The 25,973-nt window shown below is 47.3% G+C and overlaps 3 protein-coding genes across 3 annotated transcripts; 2 read left to right on the top strand and 1 right to left on the bottom strand.

Annotated features, from left to right (window-relative positions):
- Positions 1-535: 535 nt before the first annotated feature.
- LOC119164753 (solute carrier family 22 member 12) lies at positions 536-2,337 on the bottom strand. The gene has a single exon (XM_037416963.2). It carries the CDS (start codon positions 1,885-1,887, stop codon positions 574-576), a length of 1,314 nt encoding a protein of 437 aa, XP_037272860.2. The 5' UTR covers positions 1,888-2,337; the 3' UTR covers positions 536-573.
- Positions 2,338-7,991: 5,654 nt separating this feature from the next.
- LOC119187050 (uncharacterized) lies at positions 7,992-11,963 on the top strand. Its single transcript, XM_037435327.2, has 2 exons — positions 7,992-8,148; positions 9,671-11,963. The coding sequence occupies exons 1-2, from the start codon at positions 8,112-8,114 to the stop codon at positions 11,902-11,904; spliced, it is 2,271 nt and encodes a 756-aa protein (XP_037291224.2). The 5' UTR covers positions 7,992-8,111; the 3' UTR covers positions 11,905-11,963.
- A 3,710-nt stretch (positions 11,964-15,673) lies between these two features.
- LOC119164744 (monocarboxylate transporter 12) lies at positions 15,674-25,886 on the top strand. Its single transcript, XM_037416955.2, has 6 exons — positions 15,674-16,123; positions 17,214-17,357; positions 18,422-18,867; positions 19,341-19,598; positions 20,192-20,399; positions 25,720-25,886. The coding sequence occupies exons 1-6, from the start codon at positions 15,928-15,930 to the stop codon at positions 25,884-25,886; spliced, it is 1,419 nt and encodes a 472-aa protein (XP_037272852.2). The 5' UTR covers positions 15,674-15,927.
- The last annotated feature ends 87 nt before the right edge of the window (positions 25,887-25,973 follow it).

Below are 25,973 nucleotides of genomic sequence, written 5' to 3'. Positions count from 1 at the left end.
CGTATGCCCTCTCAGCTTGTAACACTTCACGAATATATACGAGGATAAGGACAAGCGGCTGAGTGTCTATTTTTTCCCTTGCCAGCAGTTTCACAACAATGTCAAGAACAACTCCCTTGCGCAAGCAAAGATTCAGCTTCATGAACTATGGAAGTCACCCACCGTCGTTTATAAGCAGGTGGTTTACAAAATAACAGTCGTATTGATTAAGAAAGCAACTGTTCGCGGTGAGCCGAATAACAGACACTTTTTTCTGATGTGTTCGCATAGGTTTGGTTCGTTGGTCACTTAATTATTTCTTCCTGACAGCGAATGTCACGGGCAAAAATGTATAAAAATGTTCGCACACAAAAAACGACCGCATACTAAACGACGGCACATGTACTGCACAGCCATAGACACGGATGACTATTCGTGCATAAAACTTCTACATCACAAGCTGATGACGCAGACACGTAATTCGGTAAATCGAAAAAAAAGAAAGAAAAATAAATGTAAGATTAGTGCGATTGAAGCCGCCAAGATCAAGGTCCGAAATATGGCTAATTACGCGAACGGTGATGACTGCGAGAACTAGTGGTCGACCAGGCTCTCAGCGCTAGACCTGCCTCTGCGCATGTTGTAGCTGCTGGAATCGGGCGTTCTCTTCGCGTAATTCGTGGCACGCTTTCTCGTAGCCGGCGCATTGCGGCACTCCATTTTGGCGCTCTCGACTTTCGTCGCACGTGGCAGAACTTCGTGCGTAAATATTGACGCGAGAAGAAGTATGGCGGCCGCCGCGTGTCCCAGGTCGCTTCGACCGGCCCTCTGGAACGCCCACCCAGCGATGGCGGAAAGGCCGCCCAAACGAGCGCAGGCGAAAATGCAGCCTACTGCGGAGCCACGGACAGCCGTAGGGAAGACCTCCTGGATGTAGACGAGGTACAGGATGGAGCCGGTGTAGAACAGAGCAGTGGTCAACGTGACCAGAACCGGACACACAGCTCCACCTTCGGTGCCGAAGGCGAGGCTCAATAGGCACTGGAGCACACCGAGGGTCATAAACCATATGTTCAATACGGTAACCATGCCGAACCTCGTTATTAGCCGATCCATCACCACGTAACATACAATATTCATTGGGAAAGAAAAGTGGTCGAACCAGGACTCTTTTCTTCGCACTATTGAGAACGCGCTGACGAAAGCGGCGAAGGTGATGGAGAAATACGAAAGGCTCAATATGAGAGCTCGCCGCCGCATGGAGTAGCCATTGAACATTTCTTGGTCAATTGAAGGAAGGCGCATCTCATTCCTGAACAACTCCGCCTTGAGCTTGTCGATTGTCGACGTTGTGCAGTGCATGGGAAAGTGGTTGACCGCCGCGGCATTCATCATAGTGGTCTCGGCGTCCCTCAAGCGACCCCTTGCGATCAACCAGCGCGGTGACTCGCTGGCTACGCAGGAGGCCGGTACCATAAGCGACGTGGGGAGCATGAAGGCGGCGTGCCTCAGCATCCAACCAACCCTGACGATTGCCACAGTGGCGTCCCACATGTCGGAAAATAGGACTCCCAGCATTCCAGCGAATATGATTTGCAGAGGCCGGTTGCTGTGCGTGGTCACCTCGAAGAGAGACGTTATGGCAGTAATCATGACTGCGGAAACGCCCCCAGAACTAAAGAACTTCGCGGCCACAAACGTGTGGAAGCTTCTGGAAATGCATCCGATCACTGTGGAGATGACGAGCACCGCCACGCCCACCAGCAGCACGGGCATTCGACCTACGATGTCGGCGAGCGATCCGGCCACCACTGAGAACAAGCAGGAGCCGAAGCAGTTGACGGCGACCATGACGGCGATAAGCGCGTCTCTCTGACAGACCAGGTTCCATTCACTGATGGCGCTCATCCGGGCCGGCTCGTCGTCGTCCCCGTACTTCCACCCTTCGCAAGGTATCCTCTCTGGAGTAGTGCCGTTCGGTTCCTCCGGGCGCTCGTAACGCCGGCAGTGACTGGGTGTGCCACCCGGTCATCGAGAAGGAACAATCCTCTCCATTCGTCCGCAAAGATGTTCGAGTGCGGCGGTGGCGCAGGTACCTTGCACCAGTACTCTACGTCTTTCAGAATCAAACGGAATGCAAAGTCGTGAACGTTGAAGAGAAAGAGAGCGATGGTGCAGAGCAGCAGCAGGCGCCTTTGAAAGGGTCCGTGACCGAATGCGTCGTAGCAGTCGAAGGACTCGCTCGTCCCTAGGTCTTTGAACAGCAGCCGTTGAGGAGCCAGGATGTCCATGTTTATATATTACGACGCCATACGTGACGAAACGCTTGCTAGTTCGTCCCACCTGAGCGGCCTCATATCGCTGGGGACGTGGCAAATACTATCAAATATGGCTGCTTTTTGGGCACGCGCAGAAAGAAGTAGAAGAACCTGGAATTTGTGGTGCACACCCACGATGAGGGATTGGCCAAGAACAGGGTAATTTTAACGAAATGATTTAATGTTTTGTTTTAGATTATGCCTTTTAGAATTATGAAAGGAGTCAAGAGAAAAAAGTTAAATATTAGAAATTGACAAATGGAAATTACAAATATAGAAAATGAAGCAAATAATTTCAACAACAATAATGAATAAATAAATAAATTTTGAAACAAGTAATTTAGGCGCGGGAATTTGCTTGCTTCCTTTCTTAATTTTTCCTTTTTACTGGGGCATAGCCACTGACCATGAAGCCGGTGGTTAATGCAAATGTAAGTGTAAAACATTTGACAGACACTTGAGCTTTGCCTTCAAGAGTATATAGACGCAATAGCTTAATTGGGTCTCGCACGCACCGCCCTCTCAATTGGTATAGCTTGGCTGCTGTTCTCGGTGGTGCACATCAAGTAAACAAAAGGCTGTGCGAGTAACATTGGCGTTTTGCAAGTATCCTAGAGTTCACACTACAAGTACAGTTGCTAGCTGCTCACTACACCGAAATTGTTCCTTTTGCGAATAAAGCCCACAGCCTTGCCTGCCGGATTACCGGCGGTCACTTGGAAAGCGGCCGTCGTCGGAACTACAGTGGTGGCGCCACCTAAGTAGGGGTGTTTTCAAATAAGTTTTTACGTTTTTGGAGCTTATATGCAACAAAAGTACTGTTAAAAAGTTTTAAAAAGGCTTAATTATAAGTAACCCTACGTAAGTGACGCCGTCATTCAGCAGGCAACTTCTTCCAAACAAGGCATATCTTCTAAAATTAGTAGCAAACGCCAAAATTGCCCATCTCAAAGGCCAAGTACGAAGACCCTTATCCCTACGTAGGTAGCGCCGTCGTAGATGACGGGCGTTTCGCGCTCATCCGGCAGGCACGAGAAATCTAGGAGGCCATGGAAAAGGCCCAGAATGTGCACGCGCAATTATGCAGCTGTTCACTTTATTGTTGATGCTTTTGCTGCTGATGGTGAATAAATATGCCTTAACGCATTGTAATTGTGGACCTTTAAAACACCTACTCGTTGCGCATTTCACATATTTAGACGCCTCGCGCGATTCTATGCTTCTGCCGCGCAATATTTACCAGCATGAAATTCATACTGTTTTTTTTTTTGTTGTTGTTGTTCTGTGGTTGAGCACCCGTTTGCCACTCAGGTTGCCTGGGTTCGATTTTCACTTGAACCCAAAGTTCTTTACTATTTATTTTATTTCTATCTTTCTATAGAATTAACGGTCACCGACAAGACAATTTTCGCTCACAGCCACGACGATGTCCCTGATGCAGACAGCGGAATATGTCTACGAAACGAGCTCTTTAACACTGTCACGTTAAAACTAGTAGTGTTCTGAGGATGCTTTTAGGGGCGGTTTTGTAGATGACGAAGGGAAGAATGACATCCCAATTCGTGTGAGTGGTGGCGTACATGGAAACCATTCGTGTGTGGGTGGTATGCTGCAGTATTGCGGTGAACAATGGATTCGACGACTTGCGGCAAGAAGAGATGGCCTTGATCCCAGCTTCTGGGGCAGAGCGTGACGCAGCGAAAATCGTTGAAACAGAAAAGAGGCAGCGTTCTGTGCTGTAGCGAAAAGTGGCACTTTCGGCATATCGTGCGAGGTGGTCTATGACGACGATGGCCCATCGGCTACCAGCCGACGCCAGAGGCAGTTGCTCGTATAAACTGACGCCAACGCGCCCAAACGGCCAATCAGGGCAAGGTAAAGCTTTTGCATATACCTGCCGGCAACAGGTGCGTCTAAAGTTTGTTGCGGCGCTGACAATCGATGCAGGAGCCAACTAACTTCTGCACGCAGCGGCACATCACTCGCTACAGTGCGTTGGTGAATGTTGTGGTCAGTTTTCGATATTACCGAATGTGATCCCACTCCGCATCGGAGTGCAACGACTCGCCTATGTCGGAACGCAGACTGCGGGGTATTGCTATTAGCCACTGGATGCAGTCGGCGTTGTAATTGCGTCCGTCGAAGAAATCATCGTTAATGGCAAATTTCTGAGCTTGACGGCACAACATGCGAATGGATTGTGTAGCCGATGAATCAGCAAGTCCATCAGCGAGGTGACTCATCCCGCGAAACAAAACCTCTTAAAGACATCTCGAAATGGTTGCAAATGGCCATGGACATCTTGGTTTGCAAGATGACCTAATATAAACATTTTTTTTTTGTAAATATAGAATGTTCACCTCAAATCTCCTTGCATACTGTTCATTAAACTTTAAGCAGTTACGACATAGCCAGAGCCCATTCTCCCAAACAAGCTCATAACTTCTACTAACTTCATAACGAAGGCCCGGAATCGAATGGAAAGACGTTCTATTGGAGACTAGTGGCTCACAAAAGGGGTTCGCCATCAGGAGTAAGTAAGCTAATCCTGTTAGGCAACAATGTATATTGGAACATGAATTCAGATGCTATTTAATTAGTAAATCAGTAGTTAAGAAATACATGCGCGTCAGCATTGATTAACTGATCAGTGTCACAGTGAGTGGCAACATAAGATTAAAAAGAATACATTAACAATAACAAGTTAGTCATCGTTACTGGAGAGTGCGCGCTGACTGCAGAGACAGAGAGAACACGACACAATCGCTTACTTTCAACTAAAGCCTAATGAAGGAATACGGAAGAATATCACATAGAGAGTATCATGCAGGCATGTGTCAATGCGCAGAAAACATAACGTTATAAGCCACGCATTAATTCAAAGCTTGACATCACGCCGAGGTGATAAAACAAATCGGTCGAAACTTGCAAGGAGTGTGGCCCAGAAAAGATATTTATTTGTTAGCGCCAGTGATGTCTGGCTCACACATTTGTGACCTTTTTCTATGACTGAGACAGGGAAGTTTATTGCAAACTGGTAACAACATTTCGGATCGTTTCTCTTTTCCCGCAGTTGGGGCAGTGGTCATTGGGAACGACGCCCCACTTTGACAGTCTCTGACGAGTGGGCAACGCGTACCACCGCCGCAGCCAATCAAAAGCTCTATTTCCGGTACATTGTTGTTCCGCCATTTCTTTCACTTGCTGGGCCTCCATCTCTGTTTTTCTTCGTCAGTAATCGAGCGACTGATTAACATTTCGCTAATGCGTGCGGGTGCGAGCTTTGCAAAGTATTCTTCGGTGGCTTCGCCGTCAACCTATCACTTGAGGCCCTCTGCTGCCTTATAAAAGGCGTGCGGGTGTTATGCTTGAGGTCCCCGGTACCTTTCCGACGTGAATGTGGCTCCGGTCCATTATAGCAATAAGCTACGGCCAGGATAGTCATTGTCCTGAAACAATTTGTGAACTGTTTTAACTGCAAGTGCCTTTGTAAGATTCAGCAGAAATGTCTTATCACCTCACAACTTTGTAAGGTTTTGAAGTAATGCGTCACTTACAATGTTATGTTTCCCGTGCAGTTATGAATGCACCGTACTCTCTATGTGATGTTCTTTTTCTTCTCCTTCATTAAACTTTGGTTGAAAGTGGGTGCTTGTATCGTGTTCTTCTGTCTTTGTCACCGCAGCCAGCGTGCGCTCTCCAGTGCCGAAGAATGCATATTAACTCGCCCAGCTTTCTGCTTTGTTCAGTTATAGTCGGCCATGCCGATATTTGAGTCAGAGTAAAGTGCAGCTATCTCACCACTACGCGGAGTCTATACGCAGCGAAAGCACACGTTTTGTGGAATGTATATCAATTTTGATATATTGTGTGCTTAATAGATAACTAAATTGCTAGCATCACTTTGTAAGTATCGCGAACTATCGGCCTCTTGTTGGAAATTGTCCCGCCGCGGTGGTCTAGTGGCTAAGGTACTCGGCTACTGACCCGCAGGTCGCGGGATCGAATCCCGGCTGCGGCGGCTGGATTTCTGATGAAGGTGGAAATGTTGTAGGCCCGTGTGCTCAGATTTGTGTGCAAGTTAAGGAACCCCCAGGTGGTCGAAATTTCCGGAGCCCTCCACTACGGCGTCTCTCATAATCATATGGTGGTTTTGGGACGTTAAACCCCACATATCAACCAATCAATCAATCAATCAATCAATCAATCTTGTTGGAAATTGCAGACTCACGAATGTAGAACCTAATATATACGAGTCTCACTCGCTTAGCCAGAGGGCGTGTTCAGCACCCCCGTTACGAAAATTTAAAGTAGTATGTTCATAGATTCATGCACACATACAAATAACACACGCACGTTTATGTATAAACAGGTCGGACGCCCTCCCGATTTTCTTAGGTTTACGTTTTTTATTTATTTGAAGTGTGTATGCTGCGCATGCCTCGTTTTTATCGCCTGAGTGTGTGTAACATTTTTTTTTCTTGGTTGAGAAAACACGGACTGTTAACCTCATTTCGTCACGTGTCGAGAATATTCTATCGCTAAGAGTGCAAAATATACTGTTAGATAAGTTTTCAGTGACTATTATCTCACTTCTCTGTCACTCGGGTGGTCGTGGGTGCAATTATATGAAATGTTTTTTTTCTGAAATAAATTTAGTTGCGAGTGTAGCGAGTGTCGTGTTTTTCTCAATTGTCTCTGTTGTCCCTGTAAAAAAAGTGTGCTACTTCACCATAAAATATAATGATCAGTCACGAACTACCCAGCTCTCGACCATATTGCACCCACTTCAATCAATAACTTCTTTAAGTCATAAACTGAATAATATATTTTTTTTCAGGTGGAGCTGTGCAAGGCGCTTTGTTACAATATTTAGCAGGACTTTCTGTTGAGTGATTTTACGAGCGTGTTTGTGTTACACGGCTTTTTTTTTCCCGGTTCCGTGAGAAGCATAGCTGAGGGACTATGCTTATGTCTAATTGCATAGTCGTACTAGTAATGTGGTCTATAGGACCCAAATGGGGTTGTACTCTCTCTCTCTCTCTCTCTCTCTCTCTCTCTCTCTCTCTCTCTATATATATATATATATATATATATATATATATATATATATATATATATATATATATATATATATATATATATATATATATATATATATATATATATTCAAGGTACAAAGCCGACGTCATTATGGGAAAGACACACTGACATGTAACGGGGTGGTGCTGTGTGCGGCTACGGATTTCTGGCCAGAAAAACAGATAATAAGTGGATTCGTTTCTCGTGAAAGGTGCCCATTGCACTGCATGACTCGTGTCGGAGATGACTGTCGTGTGATCGATGTTGCAGACCTCCATTATAGTGCGCTTCTCTGGTAGCTTCAGGCGGAACGTGAAATTAGGCCATGCTGTGCTCGGCCGGAGGTAAGCGTCGGTGCTCGCCTCTGGGGTGTACATGATGTCGACAGCTAGCTCGCGTTCCCATTGTGTGCACAGAGGCGATGACGCTCCGTCTCACCGCGGCGCGTAGTTCGCCCGAAGGGCCAATAAAAAAGATAGAAAATAAATGAGAGTTAAATGTAGGCAACGGGAAGAGGGGACACCGGTCAGCGCGCGCGCGTTTCCAGCGAGGCCCTGTGTGCTCAGCGGCCAGGTGAATCGGCTCGAGCGAGGGACAAACACCGGCGAAAGCGAGCCGCGAAACGCGCGCGCAGATAGTGGTCCCCACCGCGCTGCCGCGTCACGGTGACCTGTCGCCGGCAGTGGGCTCACGGACTTCGCCGAAGACACACACTCGCCGATAAGGACCACCATGAGAGCATCGTTGCTGACTTGCGCGGCCCTCATAGGTATGCATACCTCCCGCTCGAAGTCAGCGGGCCCTTGAAATACGTTGTTGTTAAATGAGCATTCAATAAGGCAAACAATTCTGAATTCTAAAATTAAAAATCATTGATCTTCAGCAAGCTTTTTCTTTTTTTTTTCGGGGCCAAACAAATGATTCGATAGACCGAGAAACAATTAAAAGACACTAACGAACACTGTTTCTTACTGTTCCTCGGTCTTCCGTCCTCAAATGTTTGGCACAAGAAAAACTTGCTCAAGATCGTGAACCGAATAGCTGACACTAGAGTCCTGAACGGTTGGTGCTTGAGAACGCCCAGAGGTAATCGTGTGCAGATGCGCTATAGTAATCGAGAAATTAAAATAAATGTATCACATGATGTGCACCACCGCTGTGACATTCTCTAGAGCCACGTATACGGTCTTTATAAACAAACACTACTCAAGCAGCCTGACACATGCCTGGGGACAACAAGTTTAGATGAACGCCAGGGCATGAACTTATATCTACTAATCATAACTTAAGTCTGTTAGTACACGGGTTTGTATTCCTTCCCATTATTATGAATTAGCAGAGGCGTCGCCTAACAAATTTACCAAAAAGTCCCAGTTTTATACTGTACTAAAGAGGCGTGTTGTGGATAGTTGTGCATTCTTAATATTATTTTGAGCCGGACATCTTCTGGAAGGTGCCCGTGGGATGTTCGCGCACAATAGTATCGCACCGCGATATGTTGCTGCCTCTATGACCATATGTGCTTACGTTTATCTTCCTGCTGACAACTTATTTTGAAGCGGTTTTACACGATTAATTTCACCAGCAGAAACAGCGACAAGTCTTGCGTGTAAAATAATAGAGGCAATAACAATATATCCCGGCTTATTTCTAAATATGGCAGTTGGTCTATATTCCGTTTTTTAGTGGAAGCCAACTCGCCCGATAGTTGTTCAATTAAATTGCCACTGCTATCACTTTGGATTATGTTGACTTCCATTAAAAAATGGAATACGAAATGGGTATATGCATGCAAACTGGGAATTAAGTTTCAATGTGAATTCGGGCCCGTTATTTTGTTGGTATAGTTGATTGATATGTGGGGATTAACATTCCAAAACCACCGTATATGATTATCGGAAAGACGCCGGAGTGGACAGATCCGGTAATTTCTACCACCTCGGGTACGTTCTTTAACGTGCACCCAAATCAGCACACTCAGGGCTACAGCACTTTCGCCTTAATTGAAAATGCAGCAGCCGCAGCCGGGATTCGATCCCACGACCGGCGGGTCAGCAGCCGAGCAGCTTAGACCACCGCGGCAGGGCTTTGTTGGTGTAGTTAGCATTCCTCTTTCACCTCTCTTTGTCTACGTATGTGTGCTCCTGAGGAATTGTTTGTGAAGATGGCGAACCATTTTAATCCTACAAGGCAATACTTCCGAAGGTGCGCACCTACGGGTAATAGTAAAAGACCGTAGCAAGGTGCAGGTAAGCTTTGTTTAAATATATGGTTTCCTTATGTGTACGCAGCCTGCTGCTGCTGGCCGGCTGGTGCCCAGGACGATACAACGGACGCACCGAAAGTTGCCACTGACGAACCTGCCACGACTCCACCTCCACCACCGCCGCCACCGGGCATCAACCCGAACCACTCTTATTACCCGCCTAGCTATAAACCTCATCTTGGCGGCTATAACCCCAATGGGCACTGGAACCGCTACCCAAGCCAGGGCAACTATCCTCGCTCCTGGTCGTATCGTCCTCCAGCCTATCACCCGCCCCCTACCACGTATGAGTGGTGGAGGCAGTTCAGCAGAAGGCCTTCGTTCGAGCATGGTGGCACGAACGGTGGTACTGGAGGCTACGGCTATGGTTACTGGCCCTCAGCTGGCTCTGGCTACATGCAACCGTACTACGGCAGCAGCTGGTGGCAGCCTTACTACGTGGCCGTTGGTTACTATAGGCGAAGTAGCTACCCGCCTCAGACAAGTACTAGCTACCCCAGCTATGGCGGACACTATGGAGGATACAGTGGTCATGGCTATAGCGCTGGTTACCCCTCCGTTAGCGGCTATGACAAGTTCGGCTACCCATACTACAGGAGTGGCTATTACGGAGGTGGATTGTACGGTGGGCACAGTGGCTACGGAGGAGGCTACCCTCGCTCTTATGGCTGCTATACAAGCGGTTGTGGAACCTACGCATCGTCTTATCCGTACCAGGGAAGTTATGCGAACATTGGTGGTTACCCGTCCACAGGGGGTAGCTATGGCCGTTACCCATACTATAACAGTTACGGAACCTATCCTTACAACGGTGGGGGCTATGGGGGGCAACCGTACTATGGAGGTGGACATTATAATTACGGCTTTGGTTATGGCTCATACTACCCGAGTGGTGGTGGCCAAACAGGTCACCCCTCCTACCCTACTGGCTACTACAGCCCCCAAAGCTACGGATACGGCTACGGGTATGGGTATCCATATTATAATCAGGGTAGCGGCTACAGCAACGGTTACGGAGGATATTCTACTGGAAAATACTCTGGTGGTGGCTCATACCCATACGATTATTACGGTGCTTATAACCGCTACTACCCGGACTATCATCGCCATTATAACTATCCAGGAATGACTCGCGGCTGGTATGATTGTACTTACTATCCAACAGCGGTCAATAAGGGGTACGCTGTCTCAGGATCCGAAAGCGTAAGACAAAAAGTTGACCTTACCAAACAGAATACGGAAAAAATAAAAAGGACGCTTACGCGACGATCTGTCCGTGAGTTGCTGAAAAGCTCCGAATACACAGTCCCAGAGACCAGGAGGGCCAACAGCCGTGGCCCGATGCTAGACCTTTCAAATGATGGTCTTGTGAGTGGTATCTCACTTCTGTCTCAAGACGCTGCAACAAAAAAGGACACTGCCACCAGCCTGTTTAAGCCAACGGATAATGCGAGGTCATTTGCCAAGGGACGGGAACCAAACGAGAGCGACCAATACATCACGCCGGAAATGGTAGAACGCTTTGGGAGGAGGCTGACGGCCATGGACCGCGTGTTTGAGGAGTTGCTGAAGCTAAAGGACATGCGGGGCGATGGCGACTACTTCATGAGACGTGTGCGGATGTACCGCAGACTGCTCAACCAGGTGCAGAGTGGCACGGGAATCGGTGCGTCGCCAAAGGACTTCGATTCGCAAGACGTGTTGCGACGGTTAAGGACGGTCGAGAACGAGCTGGACGATCACCGCAGGAGGGCTCTGCGAACTCTTTACCACGCCTTGATTGATGCGGACCTGACGGTGTCGGACAAGCTAAAAGTGCTCGCAACTGTGTACAATTTCGCCAAAGGAGACATGAGTGACGAAAGCGACGAGGGAGTCGAAACTATAGAAAGAAGCGTGATTTCATCAGAGGCTGATCCTGTTAAGACCTCTGAGAATGGCAGCTCGGCCAGAGATGCGGAATCGAATAAGTTTTACGATAAGCTCGAGAAGCTTTTGGATTTCACACGGACGGTGGAGCCATCAACGTTCGACGAAGAAAGCGAAAGAAAGTCGGGCACTAGGTCTGGGTCTCCGAAGTCCTTGTCAAACAGCCTGGAATCTTCAAGCTCAGAGTCATCGAGTTCAGAGTCTGACAGCTCTGGTGACCGGACAAAGTTTGAAATCAAAGGCTCGGTCAGCTTGGCGCTTGATGTGGAAGGAAAGACTGACTTTGGCACCGACAGCATTGGTAACCTCATGAAGGCAGTTCTGTCCTAAAAGCTCACTTTCCATGCGTATGCGCTACGTTTTTCAAATAAAGCTCATTCGCTTACCGCGTTGTCATTTCTTTTTATGCGATCTACAGCAAAGCTGTCGGCGCTTAAGAAAAAATAAACAAACAATGTTTAGCACGAACTTCGCTGTCTGTTGAAACGTGTCAAGAATGATGACAATAATATCTGGAGTTCTTAGACTTATTAAAAATGGTACTCATTCCTGAAATAGACAATAATCGGGTTGGAATATGTGTGCATTGAAAAATTGAAAGTGTCACATAATTCACTTGACACTCAAAACTTTGACAAATGAAGATAGAGATAATTGAATTTTATTTTACGACTAGGCACGTGTGCTCTTCTCCCAGATGTAGGAGACTTCCTTATTCCAGGCATTCATTAAAAAAATTAGGCAGATCCCACATACCTTGGGAATCGATGTTATGCGAAGCGTGTGGAGGGAAGGTGACTGTTGTAATTTTTTAATTGAGCAAAACGTTACGAAGTGGCGTAAAAGTATGTACAAATACGCTCACTGACACACGTTAAACAGCTGCATTTATTTTATATAACCAGTTGTTCACAGTTGCGTAAAAATGCCAATAGCAACATTGATATTAGCACCATCAGAAGCGAGTGGTAAACTGACATGAAGCGCTAGTGCTCGCGAGGCCGGTAGTACTGGACATTGATACATGAATCAACTTAAGAAGATGGCGCCTAACTACAAATGAAGTCAACCCGACGTAACGGCTGTATCATAGGAGCACATATGTAATGTCTATAAAGTTGTGCAGCCAGCACTATAACCAAAATTGATGTTTAACGAACATTATAGGTCTCTTTGAAAAGTAGTTTGAAAGTTTGAAAAGTAGTTAAGGCGGTACATTAAAAATTCGCGTGTCTGTTGCATTCACAACATATAATTTCATCACTTCTTTGTCACGAGCAATTCCAGTCTGATGAAACAATGAGGCCGATTTTTCTGCGCGCACGGGGCGGTCAGTTTCGATATGGGTGTCAAATTTTCATGATGAATATCAAATCAGGTGCCACTTTCCCATAATATTATCCCATAAGTTGCCACGCACTAAAGCTTCCTTATGTAAGCAAATACCTTAAAGTGAATAATCAACAAGTTCATCAACGAAGTTTTGTTAAACAGTCACATGATCGTCCTTTTATCTGTGGCAAACTATTTCCGCCTCGACATCGAGAGAGCGTGAGTGAAAACGATGAAGACTTTCAGAAACAAACAATCAATAAAAACAACTCAAAATTGCGAACAAGACGAGGCTACGCGTGCGATTTAAAAGAAAGAAAGAGAGATAAAAAAATAGAAAGGAAGAAAAGCCACAACAATACAAAAAAGAAAAAAATTGCCCGCAGCTTCCCTCGGGGGAACACTGAGGAGGATGCGGAGCATATAATTGGTTAACGGGGTGTTAAAGTGTGACTTACTTGGGTCGATGGCTAAATTGGTTAACGTGGTTGTAGGAGGGGGTGTTAAATGAGTGAACACGTACACACGTATGCGAAAGGGCGGCGCTGGTCGAAGGGACGTCGATCATTGTGTTTGTGGATTCGTTGGAATTCATTTCACCACGACCTTGGACGTCGACGCGCCGTACAAACCAACCGACGAGCGGCAACTGAGCGAGCGAGCGCCGACCTTGAGTATATATGCAGCGCGACAGCGCATGCACTGTCAGCTGTTGAATGTTCTCGAAGCGCGACGCCACATGCGCGTCCACTGGAGAATCAGGAGAATTGTAGATGTCGAACGCGGTGTGTAGAGGAGGAAGGGTGCACAGATGGTGGAGGAGTGAAGCGCGCGCGGTGTGTAGAGGAGGAAGGGATGCACAGATGGTGGAAGAGCTGGCGACGGCGCGACGGCGCATGCGCGCGCGTCAGCTGTCGAATGTTCGAGAAGCGGTGCGGACGGCGCGGACGGCGCGGACGGCGCACTACAAGGCGCGAGTATAAGATGCTTCCGCATCTAATAAACGAGGAAGAACGGTTAAGGACGCGATTACCCCGCTAGAAAGGGGATATCCATTTCCTTCGGCATGAATGGGGAAAGTGGTCATTGGCGCCGTGTCAAACTGCGGTGCGCGTTTCTTTCTTGAGGATGTGATCTTCTAGAAACGCGTCAAAAGACGTTAAGTGAGTGCCCACCCGTGCGCCTAAGGGGCTCGGCGTGTCTATTGAAGTCGACCACTCTCTTCGAAGGCTTCGCAGGTGCTGGTGGCAATCACGACAAACCGCCCGCTAAGTCAAAGAAGCGGATCACTTGGCGTATAATACTATCAACATATGCAGGACGGGTGGTATGCGTGAGTACATGATACATTTCTTTCAACAAATCAGACTCCATGTGTTACATATATATATGGACATACATCTACAAGGTTACATCATCTAGTAATCGGCAAGTATAAAGGCAGGAGCAAGTACACCCACTCACCCAGAAATGATAAAAAGAAGAAAATAATTTTAATGGAGGCAAACGTGAGCCCTGATCGCCTACAGCTGCCTGCGGAATTGGATTTTTCAGGTTCTTTGTAGGCCAAGCATGATAGTCAGCCTATGCTTTCATTTATGCCACCAAAGACACTATTATTAGAACTTGTGAATGGAGTACGATTCACGAGCCTTTCGGTCATACTGTGTTTTTAAATAAGATTGAAGCACCACCGCAGAAAATGTATGGCCAAGATTATTAACATGCTTAGAGAGAGGAAGGTGCAGTCGGGCCTTTACGTGTGCTCTGCGGTTGTTGATTACATCCTGAACGCAGTCTCAGTTTGACCTATATGTATTGTTAAAGGTCCAATCGAGAAGGTAGATGACGTTTGCGCTGTGACCGTTGAAGTTGCCTCTTATATGTTAAGAAAATGATGACGCGTTACTTGTGAAGCACCTTTTTGATCATGTTTTCATGCATTTTTTTCATGCGGTTGCGATACCGCCAAGGTATTCTATTTGTTTGTATGTGTACGCGGCGTTGTCAAGCTATCGAAAGATAGCTTTTACCGCAGGCTCCTCGGCTATCACGTTTTGTTTTGAGGGCGAAATAAACCAATTCATACCTTAAAAACTCGTTGGGCGGAGTTTACACCTAGGTTTGTCGCAGGGGCCGCTGCCCGTGAATTCAGGAGTGTTGACTTTAGAGGACGTTACAATATCTCTCATGTTCCTCGCCTCTCTACGCGTGGAGGTTCCAGAAATACACATCGTAACTTGTCGCTCTCAAGCAACTGTTGTGGTGCCTTTTTAGGAAGCTGTTTATGTTAGGGAGAGAGGCAGAACTGTGTTAAAGATTGGGAGTAGTATTTGCGAGGATCCTGTCTTGTGTTTTATCAGATGGCGGTGATCCTGCTTTTCTGATGTCTTGATAGCGTCGTATATGACAGATTGCAGGTACTGTTGCCGTGTGAGGTCCTTGCTTAGTTGTTGGAAGTTATAGGCGAAATCGACCTGGTCAGAACGTATATACGCCTAAACCGAAGATACGTCAGGCACACTGGCAGAACACGCACCTCCACGTAGTGTTCTGTATAGCAAGGGTGCGTAAACGAGAAGCGGAGGTGAGGAAGGAGGAGGGAGTAAATGTAAATGGTCACCATAGAACTTGTTGCGAACTAAAATAAATTGGAAACGACGGGCAAGCGCATCGTGCCGCCATGTCTTGCTTTGTCAGTGTCTTTTTTTTTTTGTGCGCTACAAGTTCCATCATGCACGCATCACCACCAACAAGTCCACTCTTACATTCTTTCAGGAAAATGTTCGTTTAGCAGTTTCGTTTGTCTTAAGCTTTATTTTTAGTCAGAAATTCCAGTGTTTGTTTAGCTACATAAATTTTTGCCTTGAACATTGTGCCACCCAGTCATCAGTCCATTCCCTTTTTGAGCGCCATCTGGAAGATGATATCATCATCATCATCAGTCTACGTTCCCAGCTCGAGAAGAGAACCAACGTTTCACGAGGCGAGGGTGTGTACGCCGCCAAGCCTATAGGAACCATGTCGGCGCTGCAGCTTGTGGACAGCTCCTACGCCTGGTTCCTGGCAGCCATGTGCTTCTGGATCCAGGTGTGGGCTGCCATCATCTTTCGCAGCTCGGGCATCCTCCTGGTTGGCCTGGTGTCCAATTTCCGCATCTCCCGCGAGGAGGCCGCGTGGCCCTTCGAGATCTGCAATACCGTCAACTCGGCGCAAGGTTCGCACTGACAAATATTTACACGCTATACACATGTCCTCATGCTTGATGCTGACGCGTGTCGCACTTGTGTGAACACCAGCGTCGCACTGGTGAACTTAAGTGAATGCAATACGTTTGTAGGCATATGTCTAGCGAGAGAGAGAGAAATAGACTTTATTGGGCGATCCTGTGTGGGGAGGGTGGGAGCACCGCGCAGGGCTCCGCACCCTCCTGTCTATCTAGACCTCAACGACGGCAGGCCCAGCGCGAGCTACTAGGAGTTTGCTCCGTTCGCTTTAACGGAGCCATGGCCGTGTCAAGCCCCTAAAGGTCTAGCGAGTGACTCGGGTATAGCGATACGATTGGCCGGTGATTACAATACGGCAATTGATTGAATCTATTTGACGGTGCCTCTTTATCTCTTGTACGCCTCCACGTCAATGACGTAGCCAAGGGGGCTCAACCCTCCCACCCCCCGAAACTTAGCAATTCTTATTGCGCATATATTGCACACACATACTGACATACAAAAACGGCAGCTAATTTTTTTCTGCCCCCCTCCCTCCCTCTTCGAAAAGAATGCTTCTTCGAAAAGAATGCGAGTGCCGACGCTACATCGGACAGTCAGCTACGCGCCAATGTAGTCAACGCGTCTGGTTGGCCCACGGTATGATGACTGCTGAATTGTCTATACACCTTGTAAGAGTTTGCTGAAAAGCAAGAAATTCTGCACAAGCGGCACCTTGCTAACTTCTTCGTATGAAATCGATTCACACATTGCGTACGTTCTGCTGAGTTTTTTATTTCTTTTTTTTCGTGAATTGGGTCAACATATACACAAGTGCATTTACAAATACAGACGAGCATTTAAGGTGCTAGACACGTTTTGTCCTCCCTACCCTTTCGGAAACAAAATCTGTCTTTTTCTTCTTTTTTTTTTTTTTTTGCAAGACTGTGGTCTCGTTTGTATGCTGCAGCGTCTCTAGTACTGATTGGATCATTTAGCTGTCCGCTGTTTTTTTAAGTAAACAAACTAGCTTTTCACACAGTTATCTCCATGCATTATGGCTTGGAGACAAAAAACAAAACGCTGCCTTCTGTCCTGCAGGTTTCTTGGTCGGCGTTCTGGTCAGATACTGGGACACCCGAATGCTGAACACAGGAGCCACACTTCTGGCAGCAGTCAGCGCGATCGCTTGCTTCATTTGGAATACGCCTACAGCGTACATTCTCTTCATTGGCTTAGGCTTCGGTAAGTCGGTTGTGTAAAGCGAAAAATATACCTGTACATGTTACTTATAGATTTCCGGGACTTTGTACTCGCAGCTTTTTATCAATTTCTTACTCATCCTGACCACATTTACCAGTTCACGCCTGGCAATTTTGTAAACTTCATGAAAATTGTATACTTGCTTTCAAGCCGTTTACCTATAGACGCAACAACCTGCTTTCATCGCTCGCGCAGTGTCCCTTGCTAACCTAACCAAACAAATGTGCAAAGCAGGAACTAAGTATATCTATATCGACAAAATATGCAGGGATTTTTGCATTTTCGCATTCTGGGTTCCGTATTACCGAAGAGGATATCTTCCTTTGCAGTTTACTGCAATAAATATTTGGATTTGACGCAGTCACGGAATTCCCGTGGTAATAGAGCAATCGCGAGCGCGGTTTTCTGAAGGATACAGTAAAGAGGGTTGCACAAATCCTCATTGATGTGTCACTCCGCAAAAACGGATGAATTACCGTCAAAGGCGTGCGCAGGCGTCCTCATTAGGGCGGGGGGGGGGGGGGGAGGGGCGTAGGTTTAAACCAGCCCCCTTGCTCTCACCTTGGCCAAGTCCTAAATACAACATGCTTTTCAAATAATGAAAAGTGTAAAATAAAGTGGTTCCTCATTTTGTAGACTGAACTTAAAAAGCTCTTGTGGAATGCCACATCAGGGACCTTCGATCGCCATCATTGTTAAAAACATTTGTGGCCATAACCCTCTTCAACTATTCACAGGGAGTAGTAATAGTTCATTATTGTAAATTTTTGTTAAAGCGCACTGCAGACTAGCCCAACTTGCCACCTTGCGGCAGTAGTTATAGTGGTTTGTATGAAGGAAAAAAAAGGCTTTAATTTCTGCAGCCAAAGACAGGGAGAGTACGACTCATTAAAAGGATGGGGTAGATTTCTCGCCCCTTCCCCCTCATACGTGGTTAAGGTAGTTAGGGGACCGCCTCTTCCCAATCCTCCCTGCGCGCTTGTATTTGGTTAGCGCATTGTATGGTACCGCGTCTGGCATCGCCTCATTATTCCGGATCTGCTCAGGGGCTGGGTCGGGTCTCATGGTGCCCACAAACGTGGTGGTCCTGCATCGCTACTTTGACGAGTACCGGACCTCGGCGAGCGGCGTGAGCTTTGCCGGAGCGGCGCTCAGCAGCATCCTGCTTCCGCCGCTCATAGGCAGGCTACTGGACAAGTACGGCCTGCAGGGCACCATGCTCATCGTGGGCGCGCTCGTGCTCAACGCTCTGGCCGGCTCCATCGCAGTCCGCTCGACGCCCAGCTTCCCGAGGCCGCCGCACCATCCCCTGTTCAGCACCACGCTAGGCACCACGCCCGCTGCCTCGAGGTGCAGCAGCTGCGATAACTCGGCGAGCAAGAACCCCGTCACCGACTTCTTCTCCACAGACCTACTGCTGTGGCAGAGCGGCATCATCGTTTCCGGGCTGCCACCGCGCTCGTCTGAACCTCAACGGCGAAGACGTCGTGGGGTGAGATATGTTCCACATCTGCGGTGTGTGAAGCTATTGTGTTGAGAATGCGCGGCCTGCTGGCAGCTTTTTTTTTTTTTTTTAAGGTGCTCACGTGCGTAGACTGGGTTTCGTTATGGGGGGCCAGAAGCCATGTTGCACCGAGACAAGGAGGGTGGGGGGGGGGGGGGGATTACGTTAGTTAGCACACCCGTGTTATAGCTACGCCAGTGTACCTGCCATGCGCTGAAAGTAAGTTGACGCGCTGAAAAAAAAAGAAAAAAAGGACCCAAGTGCTCGAAGTCATGACACACACTGACGTAGCTTCTTGCCCCTATGTCATGTCCCGAAACTGCCCACAAGATAGGCGTGTGTTAATTTACCACACGGGTTAGGTTCGCTTTTAACGTCTGTCATTCAACCGTGTGAACTTTGAACGCAATCAAACGAGAGCCAGACACAAACAGTGTTTGATGCAGGATGGTATCGTGCAGATGTTCAGCTTCTTCTGGCGCCCGATGTTCGTGCCGCTGATGGCGACTGGTGTGGTGTACGGCTACGTGTTCGGCACCTACCTGATAACGATTGTGGACCACGCGGAGGGCGCGGCGCATGCCAGCAACGACGACGGCGCCATACTGATCTCGGCCATGGCCTTTGGCGACTTCTTGAGCCGAATAGGCACGGGCTACATCACCGACCGCCACTGCATCAACCGCGAGTGGATGCTTATCATCAACTTTACCGTGCAGGTAGGTGTGCGTAAGGACAGGCTGCGCCACAACTGTTGTAGCGGAACGTTCGTAAATGGTCGCAAGATGGAACCATCAAAACAACAACACCACAGCAATACCGCTCAAAAGAGCATGTCGCTTCAACGATGATGTGCGGAAAAGGGAGAGGGAAGAAAGTGAAACACAATGGAGGGCTGCGCCAGATGGGGGGGAGAGGGGGTAAGGACATGTTAAGGACATGGTAAGGAAAGCGCATATAGCGCTTTCTTCTTTTTATTTTTTTTCTCCCGGAACGTGCTACGCCGGTCGCATTTAGGTGGAGGTGAAATACTAGAGGCCTGTGTGCTTAGGCTTAGCGGCACGGTAAAGAACCCCAGGCAGTCGAAGTTTTTGCAGCCGTCCACTACGGCGTGCTTCTTATGTCGTGGTTTTGGCACGCAAAAACACACAAATCCTGTTTTTCTTCGAGTTGACGTTTGCTTGCGGTTGCCACCTTAAGTTTCATCAGCACATGCCAAAACAGCCTCTAAAAGAGCATGTTACGCGCAGTCAGTGACGCCATGAGGAGCGACGTATCATTTATACTCGGCATCTTCAATGGTTCACTGCAGGGTGTATGCTACTTGCTGCTAGCTCACTTGCACACAGTGTCGAGCATGGCAGTGGTGGCGCTGGTGTTCGGCCTGAATAACGGTGGCACGATAGCGTCGATGCCAGTGCTGCTGGCAGACCACCTGGGCGACGACCATCTGCCGCTCACGTTTGGTATGCACCGGCTCTCCATGGGAGTGGCATCGCTCTCCAGGCCATTGCTCATCGGTGAGTGCATTTGATCGTAGGGAGCCTGTATAACTACAGGGATAGTATAGTGAAACAATGAATTGGCTTAGATGGATAAACCATACTCTGAAAACGTTAATGTCGCTAATTTACCCCTCACTTGACATATTAATAGGAGAGAAAATTAAGTTTAAAGCTTGATTTTTAATGCGAAGCATCTTGCTACAGGACCCGTGTCCGTTAGTCCTGCGGCGTCTGTCCACCCACTGCGCATGCATGACCCCTCCCCATCTCCCGCCTGACAGCGCCGACGCAGGCAGCATCTGCTAGCGAGTTTCTTGATCAAAAAAGAAAAAGACTGCTCGCGCTGCACAACCGTTCACTGGCCACTACATAAGTATTATAGGTATACTTGATAATGACCGCCAAGTTAGTGCCGCTGGGAGATCTCTCCTGTTTGTTGTCGAGCAATGAAAAAATTGCAGCGTACGCATTAACTAAATGCGGACGGCGGGTCTCTGTGGCCAATAGGTGTCTTCTGTATCTCGTTGCCCGTTAGCAGTGATGTTCCAGTAGGAAACACCGGTCCATCACTGTGTGCTTTGCGCCTCCGGTTTCTTCGCAACGCCGCGATGAGCGCCAGCGTCAACGCTGCCGTCAGTGTAAGCGTTAGCACCTGGTGCTTCGCATCTACACAGGGCTTATTTTAGCGGGAGATTGTGGAGGTTTTTAGCAAGCTACGGAAAAACGTTACGGAAAGGCGGCAATACAAAACCGGCTGACGAGTGTGCATGCGCGAGCATTGTACGCGCATACGGAAAGGAACCATGTCGTATATCCGTAACGTGTTTTCCGTAGCTTGCTAAAAATCTCGATTTAGGGGCGAAGCTTTCTAAGGTCGAGGCTTGTCCGTTGTCGCGTCGTAGCCAGCCGCTAGTACTCGAGTGCCCCCTAGATGTCTCTGCGGCGCTCGCTCCTCTCGGGGTAGTTCTCTACTGTTTGAGGCCAGGACGGGAGTGTTGCGAACCAAGACATATCGGGCCAAATACGAAGGGGGTAGACGCAGTATGCAGTGCGTGTGGAGAGGAAGAAGAAACTGCCGAACACTTGATAGTGTTCTGTAAAGGACTTCACCCTTTAGTTCAGGATGATGGCACGGAATTTTTCAAAGCGCTGGGGTTTAGGGACAGGGAGGGCAAAATAGACTTTAAGCGGGTAGACTTAACTATAGAAGGAGGTTATCTGATTGGTGGCTAAAGTCAAAGCACGAGTGAAAATTAAACCCTTCACTGCAAAATACGAATCCTCAACCTCACTATTTAAAGAAAAAAAATAAATCTAATGATTAGTTCACTAAGTATTACGGCCAGGTGGCGTTAGCCGCCGCCCGATCTAAAGGGTACAGCCACATCCATCCATCCATCCATCCATCCACTCCCGCGCGTGCCCTGCTCTTTCGCTGCTTCGTCTTCGGTTGAAGAGAAAGGCATGACTATCTTGGTTTCGCTACTGGTCCTGAAGGGATCGCCGAACCTGCACTTTGTTCGTCCCTGCTTTTAGCGAGTGTGTGTGTGTGTGTGTATGTGTGCGTGAATCTGCGTCCGCCACTCTCCAGTTGTTGCCGCTTGAACGAAGGGTCAAAGCAAGTAGCGTCTGACTACCATATACAGTGACAAATAAAACATTATGCCATGTATATACCGTACCACACCCGTGTTTGTCACGTCTTTACATGATGATCGCGTGGGTAAAACGTACGGAGAATCCGCGGTTTACGATATTTACTTCCGGAACTTCGCCCACTCATCATCATTCACTGCGTGGATATGGTTAATTTTTTTTCTTTTTAAATCTTGCGGCCGAAATCTCCGCGCGTTGAAGTCACGGATTTCAAAGTGATTCATTCATATTGTGGTGGTATCGGCTCAACGAAAATCATTGAAACTTTTCAAGTGTCTGGCCCCCTCAAAAGATAACTTATTCCAATTTTACCGATTAGAAACCACATAGACTGTACGCTGTAGACACCGTTTGAACACATGGCGTCACGGCGTTTAGTGCCGAAATTGAAAGGTAGCGTCACCACCCGCACTTTTATTTTGCGCGTTCTCTGGCTTACCAAGAGTCTTCGCGCTGCAATTCAGTTCAATTAAATTTCAGTTTATTTTCAACATCAAGAACAGCGTGCAGTGATGTTGTGGGCAGGGGACAAAAAGACTCTAAAATGGGCTTGAAAGGCAAACGTGGCGATTTAGATATTATGAAAGAGTACCGTATACCAATGCAGAATCGTGTACCCATATTATCCACGTTATGTTTAATAATGCTTATTCAAATGTTATTTCTAACCAATGTGTAATGCACGTATATAAACTCACTTCCTCTGTAATGCCGTTTTTGAGCTTTTAAGTAATAAAATGAAATGAAATACGAGAAAAATCGCTTCTTTCTCAGTGTCTCTGTAATTTACCCTCTGCAATTACTGCGTCTAATTGTTGTGTAAACTACCCGGGCCCACTCCATGCAGGAAGTCATTCTTTTGAAATTTGATCGTTTCGTGTCACGCATGCATGGTTTTATACTTTCCCGGCGTGATCGTCACCAAGTAATCTACGCGCTGTGCTTGTTTATGGCAGTGCCTAAAAATAGTGATGGGCCCATATGCACGCGTGCGAGGTGGTCAGGAGGGATGGCTGCCTCCCAAATCACCCAGAGCACGGGGGGGGGGGGGGGATAGGCGCCAAATTTGCTCCATCATTTTATTCAATCGGACAGATCTCATCGTCATTGTGTAAAAATCAGTGTTATGGCCCCTCAAATGTTCATGTGCAATGTTTGCTCATGGAAAGCAAGACACCGAAAATAGGTCGTTGCGAAAAGCACATCGTCGTTTTATTTTTATTTTTCTTCATTTGTGAAGCATGTTGTCCTTTAGACACGGCAATTTGAGGAGGAGCGGGAAGGGGTCGGGTTACTAAACACGTTGTTACGGGATGTGCTCTTTGTCCTCCTCGTCTCGATGCCTCTGGTACGTAGCAGTATTATAGGGGCGCATAGTTCCTTTAAGAAAAAAAAAAAGAAAACAGAAAGAGAGGAAGGATGGGTGCTGCAGCGGGGGGGGGGGGGGGCGTGATGCAAAGTTCGGCAGAACCAATTTTGAAATTTGCATTCCCCCCTCACGCCCAACTTATGGGGAACCTGAGCACGCCTATGAACGGGCCATTTAACCCGTCGAACACTCACCCTAGTGATCGGGCCGTGGGGCTTTACAGCTGTGCCGAAAGTCGCGGGATCGAATCCCAGAGGCGGCGGTCGCATTTACATGGATGCGAAGTGTCAGATGCCCATGTGCTTAAAATTAGGTTAGAGGTACTCACATGGAGGTCCACGAATTTCAGGGTGTCTGCAAAGTCATTTTGAGTGGTCTGCAACCCCCTCTCCTCCCCGACACACACACAAACGCGTTTTTGGAAGCACATTGAATTCCTCGACAGCGGTCTCTTTTGGTATGCTTCGTCGCATAACACTAGTGAATTGTGACTGAGCTAATTTACGTTTCCCCTCCTCCATGTGACGGCTTTCATGCTCATGTTGCAGTTTTCTACAACATATGCACACCAGCATGCTCATTATAAAATGATATTTGAAAAGCAAACAGTTAAAAAAGGGTTGAATGTGGCTGCAGACTGTGCAATCACTTAATGAGAAGCTGTAGAGGTCGAATTGGCGTGGCTCTGAGGTTTGAGCACTCTTTGCCAGAGAAGCGAAATGCATCTATTTCACACTGCATGCATGTGCCAATTTATTACTTTGCCACCTATTTCTCTCAATGCAATGGGTCCCTCGCCACTTCCACCATTCCAAAAGGGGTTCCCAAAACATCCATGGCTGAGAACCACCGATTCAGCTGCTAGTTGAACTTCATATGGTCTAAATTTTCGGAGCCCTTTACTACATCTCTGATGATCACATCGGGGTTCCGGTACTTTTTTTTTACTTCGTCCAACAGTTGACACGCACGTAGATGATCAAATGAGAAATCATTTGCCAGAAAGGAGTTCGAAAAGTTCATAGTGAAATAAGGCATAGCGAAAACGCGTCCTTAAATTTCGTTATTCGAAATATTCACGTTCGTGTAATCAACGCCATGCATAGGAGGCACAAAATGAACCACAGGGGCTACAACTTCAGCAACATTTATTGCATAAAAAGAACAACCGCCGCTTATTCGACGGAGAAAAATGATATGCTCTTGATACAAGCCCAGCAGCCTGCTGAACTGTAACACGTTTAAGGCCAAGTGTGTCTTTATTAATTGGGTAACAATGCAGTTTCGGAATACTTCCTCGTCTCTTGCTCTAGCTTAACACGTATATATTAGCTGTAGTTGTGAATCCGCCTTAACGTAGCCGCGCATACAAATGGGCATTGTTGTTTGTTATTTTTAAGGTGTGACTGGTTAAACATACACACGTACACATAAAAATAAAGAAAACCGTTAACTGACACGTATTGATTGTGAATCTGTTTACACAACAACCAGCTCACGCGAAGTTTTTCTCCAATCGTCCATCATGCCTCCAGAGCGCGCGAATAGTAAAATAAAACCTATTATGTGCAAAGTGATATTACAGAGATGACTAAAGACGTGGTGAGGCACGGGATGAGTGGTTGCGTACAGAGGATAGAACAAGGTTTGGAACTACCTACTTAGGACGGAGGCTCTATTTCTGAGTTTCTGCAGGAGGCATGGCACGGCGCACATTTAAATCGGTACAGTATAGCAACTAACACCCACTTATAAGGCTCTAAACATAAACGTTACCGTGCGAAACGTACGGTACAACAAAGGCAGCGTGGAGCGCCGAATACGTCACTATACCCGCAACGTGGAATATATACAAGAGCGATACTCTACTCAAATACGACAGCTTGTCTGGCCATCGTATGCTATCGAAAAGAAAAAAAAAGAGTGACCGTTGACCCATAAGGATTACTTTTAGAGGCATCATTTAAGGAATACAAATAAGCAAAACAAACTTAGGAATTAACTTTTACAATAATGGAAAACCTATACGAACCCAAAACTACGGAATCGTCGGCACTTTTTCTTGCAGTGAAGGAATCTTCTCGCGGGCTCGGAACACGACCTTTTAACCGTCGACGAATGATTGGACAACTATATAGTGATGCTCTGTGGCACCAAATAGTGAGAACTACTCATGCATCTAGAATGAATGGCTCCTGGCACGTTGTTCGGTCTCGTACAACTAACTAATGCGGGCGCACGTCTTATGGAAGGAGTTGTGCGTGTCCGACGTATACCAAAAGCAGGGATAACCGATTCGACGCTTCGCAGGCTACTTCAAGGACAAGCACGACTCGTACAACGGCCTCTTCTATCTGGTGGCGGCCGCTTGTGTTCTCGTGGCGGTCCTCTGGAGCGTCATCGTGATGGCCGACTCCATCAAGGGGCTCATTCTAGGGAGGCCCATCCACGCAGACGCTCTCGCCATACCCGCCTGAGCGTCATTCTTTTTTTCGTTCGTACCTTATAGATTACCACGCTTTTTTGAAGCTTTGTATTCTAACGATAATATTTCTAGTTTTACA

The sequence above is a fragment of the Rhipicephalus microplus genome, chromosome 1 (assembly GCF_043290135.1).
Source record: "Rhipicephalus microplus isolate Deutch F79 chromosome 1, USDA_Rmic, whole genome shotgun sequence".
NCBI lineage: Eukaryota > Metazoa > Arthropoda > Arachnida > Ixodida > Ixodidae > Rhipicephalus > Rhipicephalus microplus.
This window is presented reverse-complemented; position numbering and strand designations above follow the sequence as displayed.

Bases quoted from the DNA above. Each gene is read 5' to 3' on its own strand.
- LOC119187050 (XM_037435327.2), top strand. From the start codon at position 8,112: ATGAGAGCATCGTTGCTGACTTGCGCGGCCCTCATAG. The intron at 8,149-9,670 runs GTATGCATACCT...ATGTGTACGCAG, and splicing joins GACTTGCGCGGCCCTCATAG to CCTGCTGCTGCTGGCCGGCT.
- LOC119164753 (XM_037416963.2), bottom strand. From the start codon at position 1,887: ATGAGCGCCATCAGTGAATGGAACCTGGTCTGTCAGAGAGACGCGCTT.
- LOC119164744 (XM_037416955.2), top strand. From the start codon at position 15,928: ATGTCGGCGCTGCAGCTTGTGGACAGCTCCTACGCCTGGTTCCTGGCA. The intron at 16,124-17,213 runs GTTCGCACTGAC...TCTGTCCTGCAG, and splicing joins TACCGTCAACTCGGCGCAAG to GTTTCTTGGTCGGCGTTCTG. The intron at 20,400-25,719 runs GTGAGTGCATTT...GACGCTTCGCAG, and splicing joins CTCCAGGCCATTGCTCATCG to GCTACTTCAAGGACAAGCAC.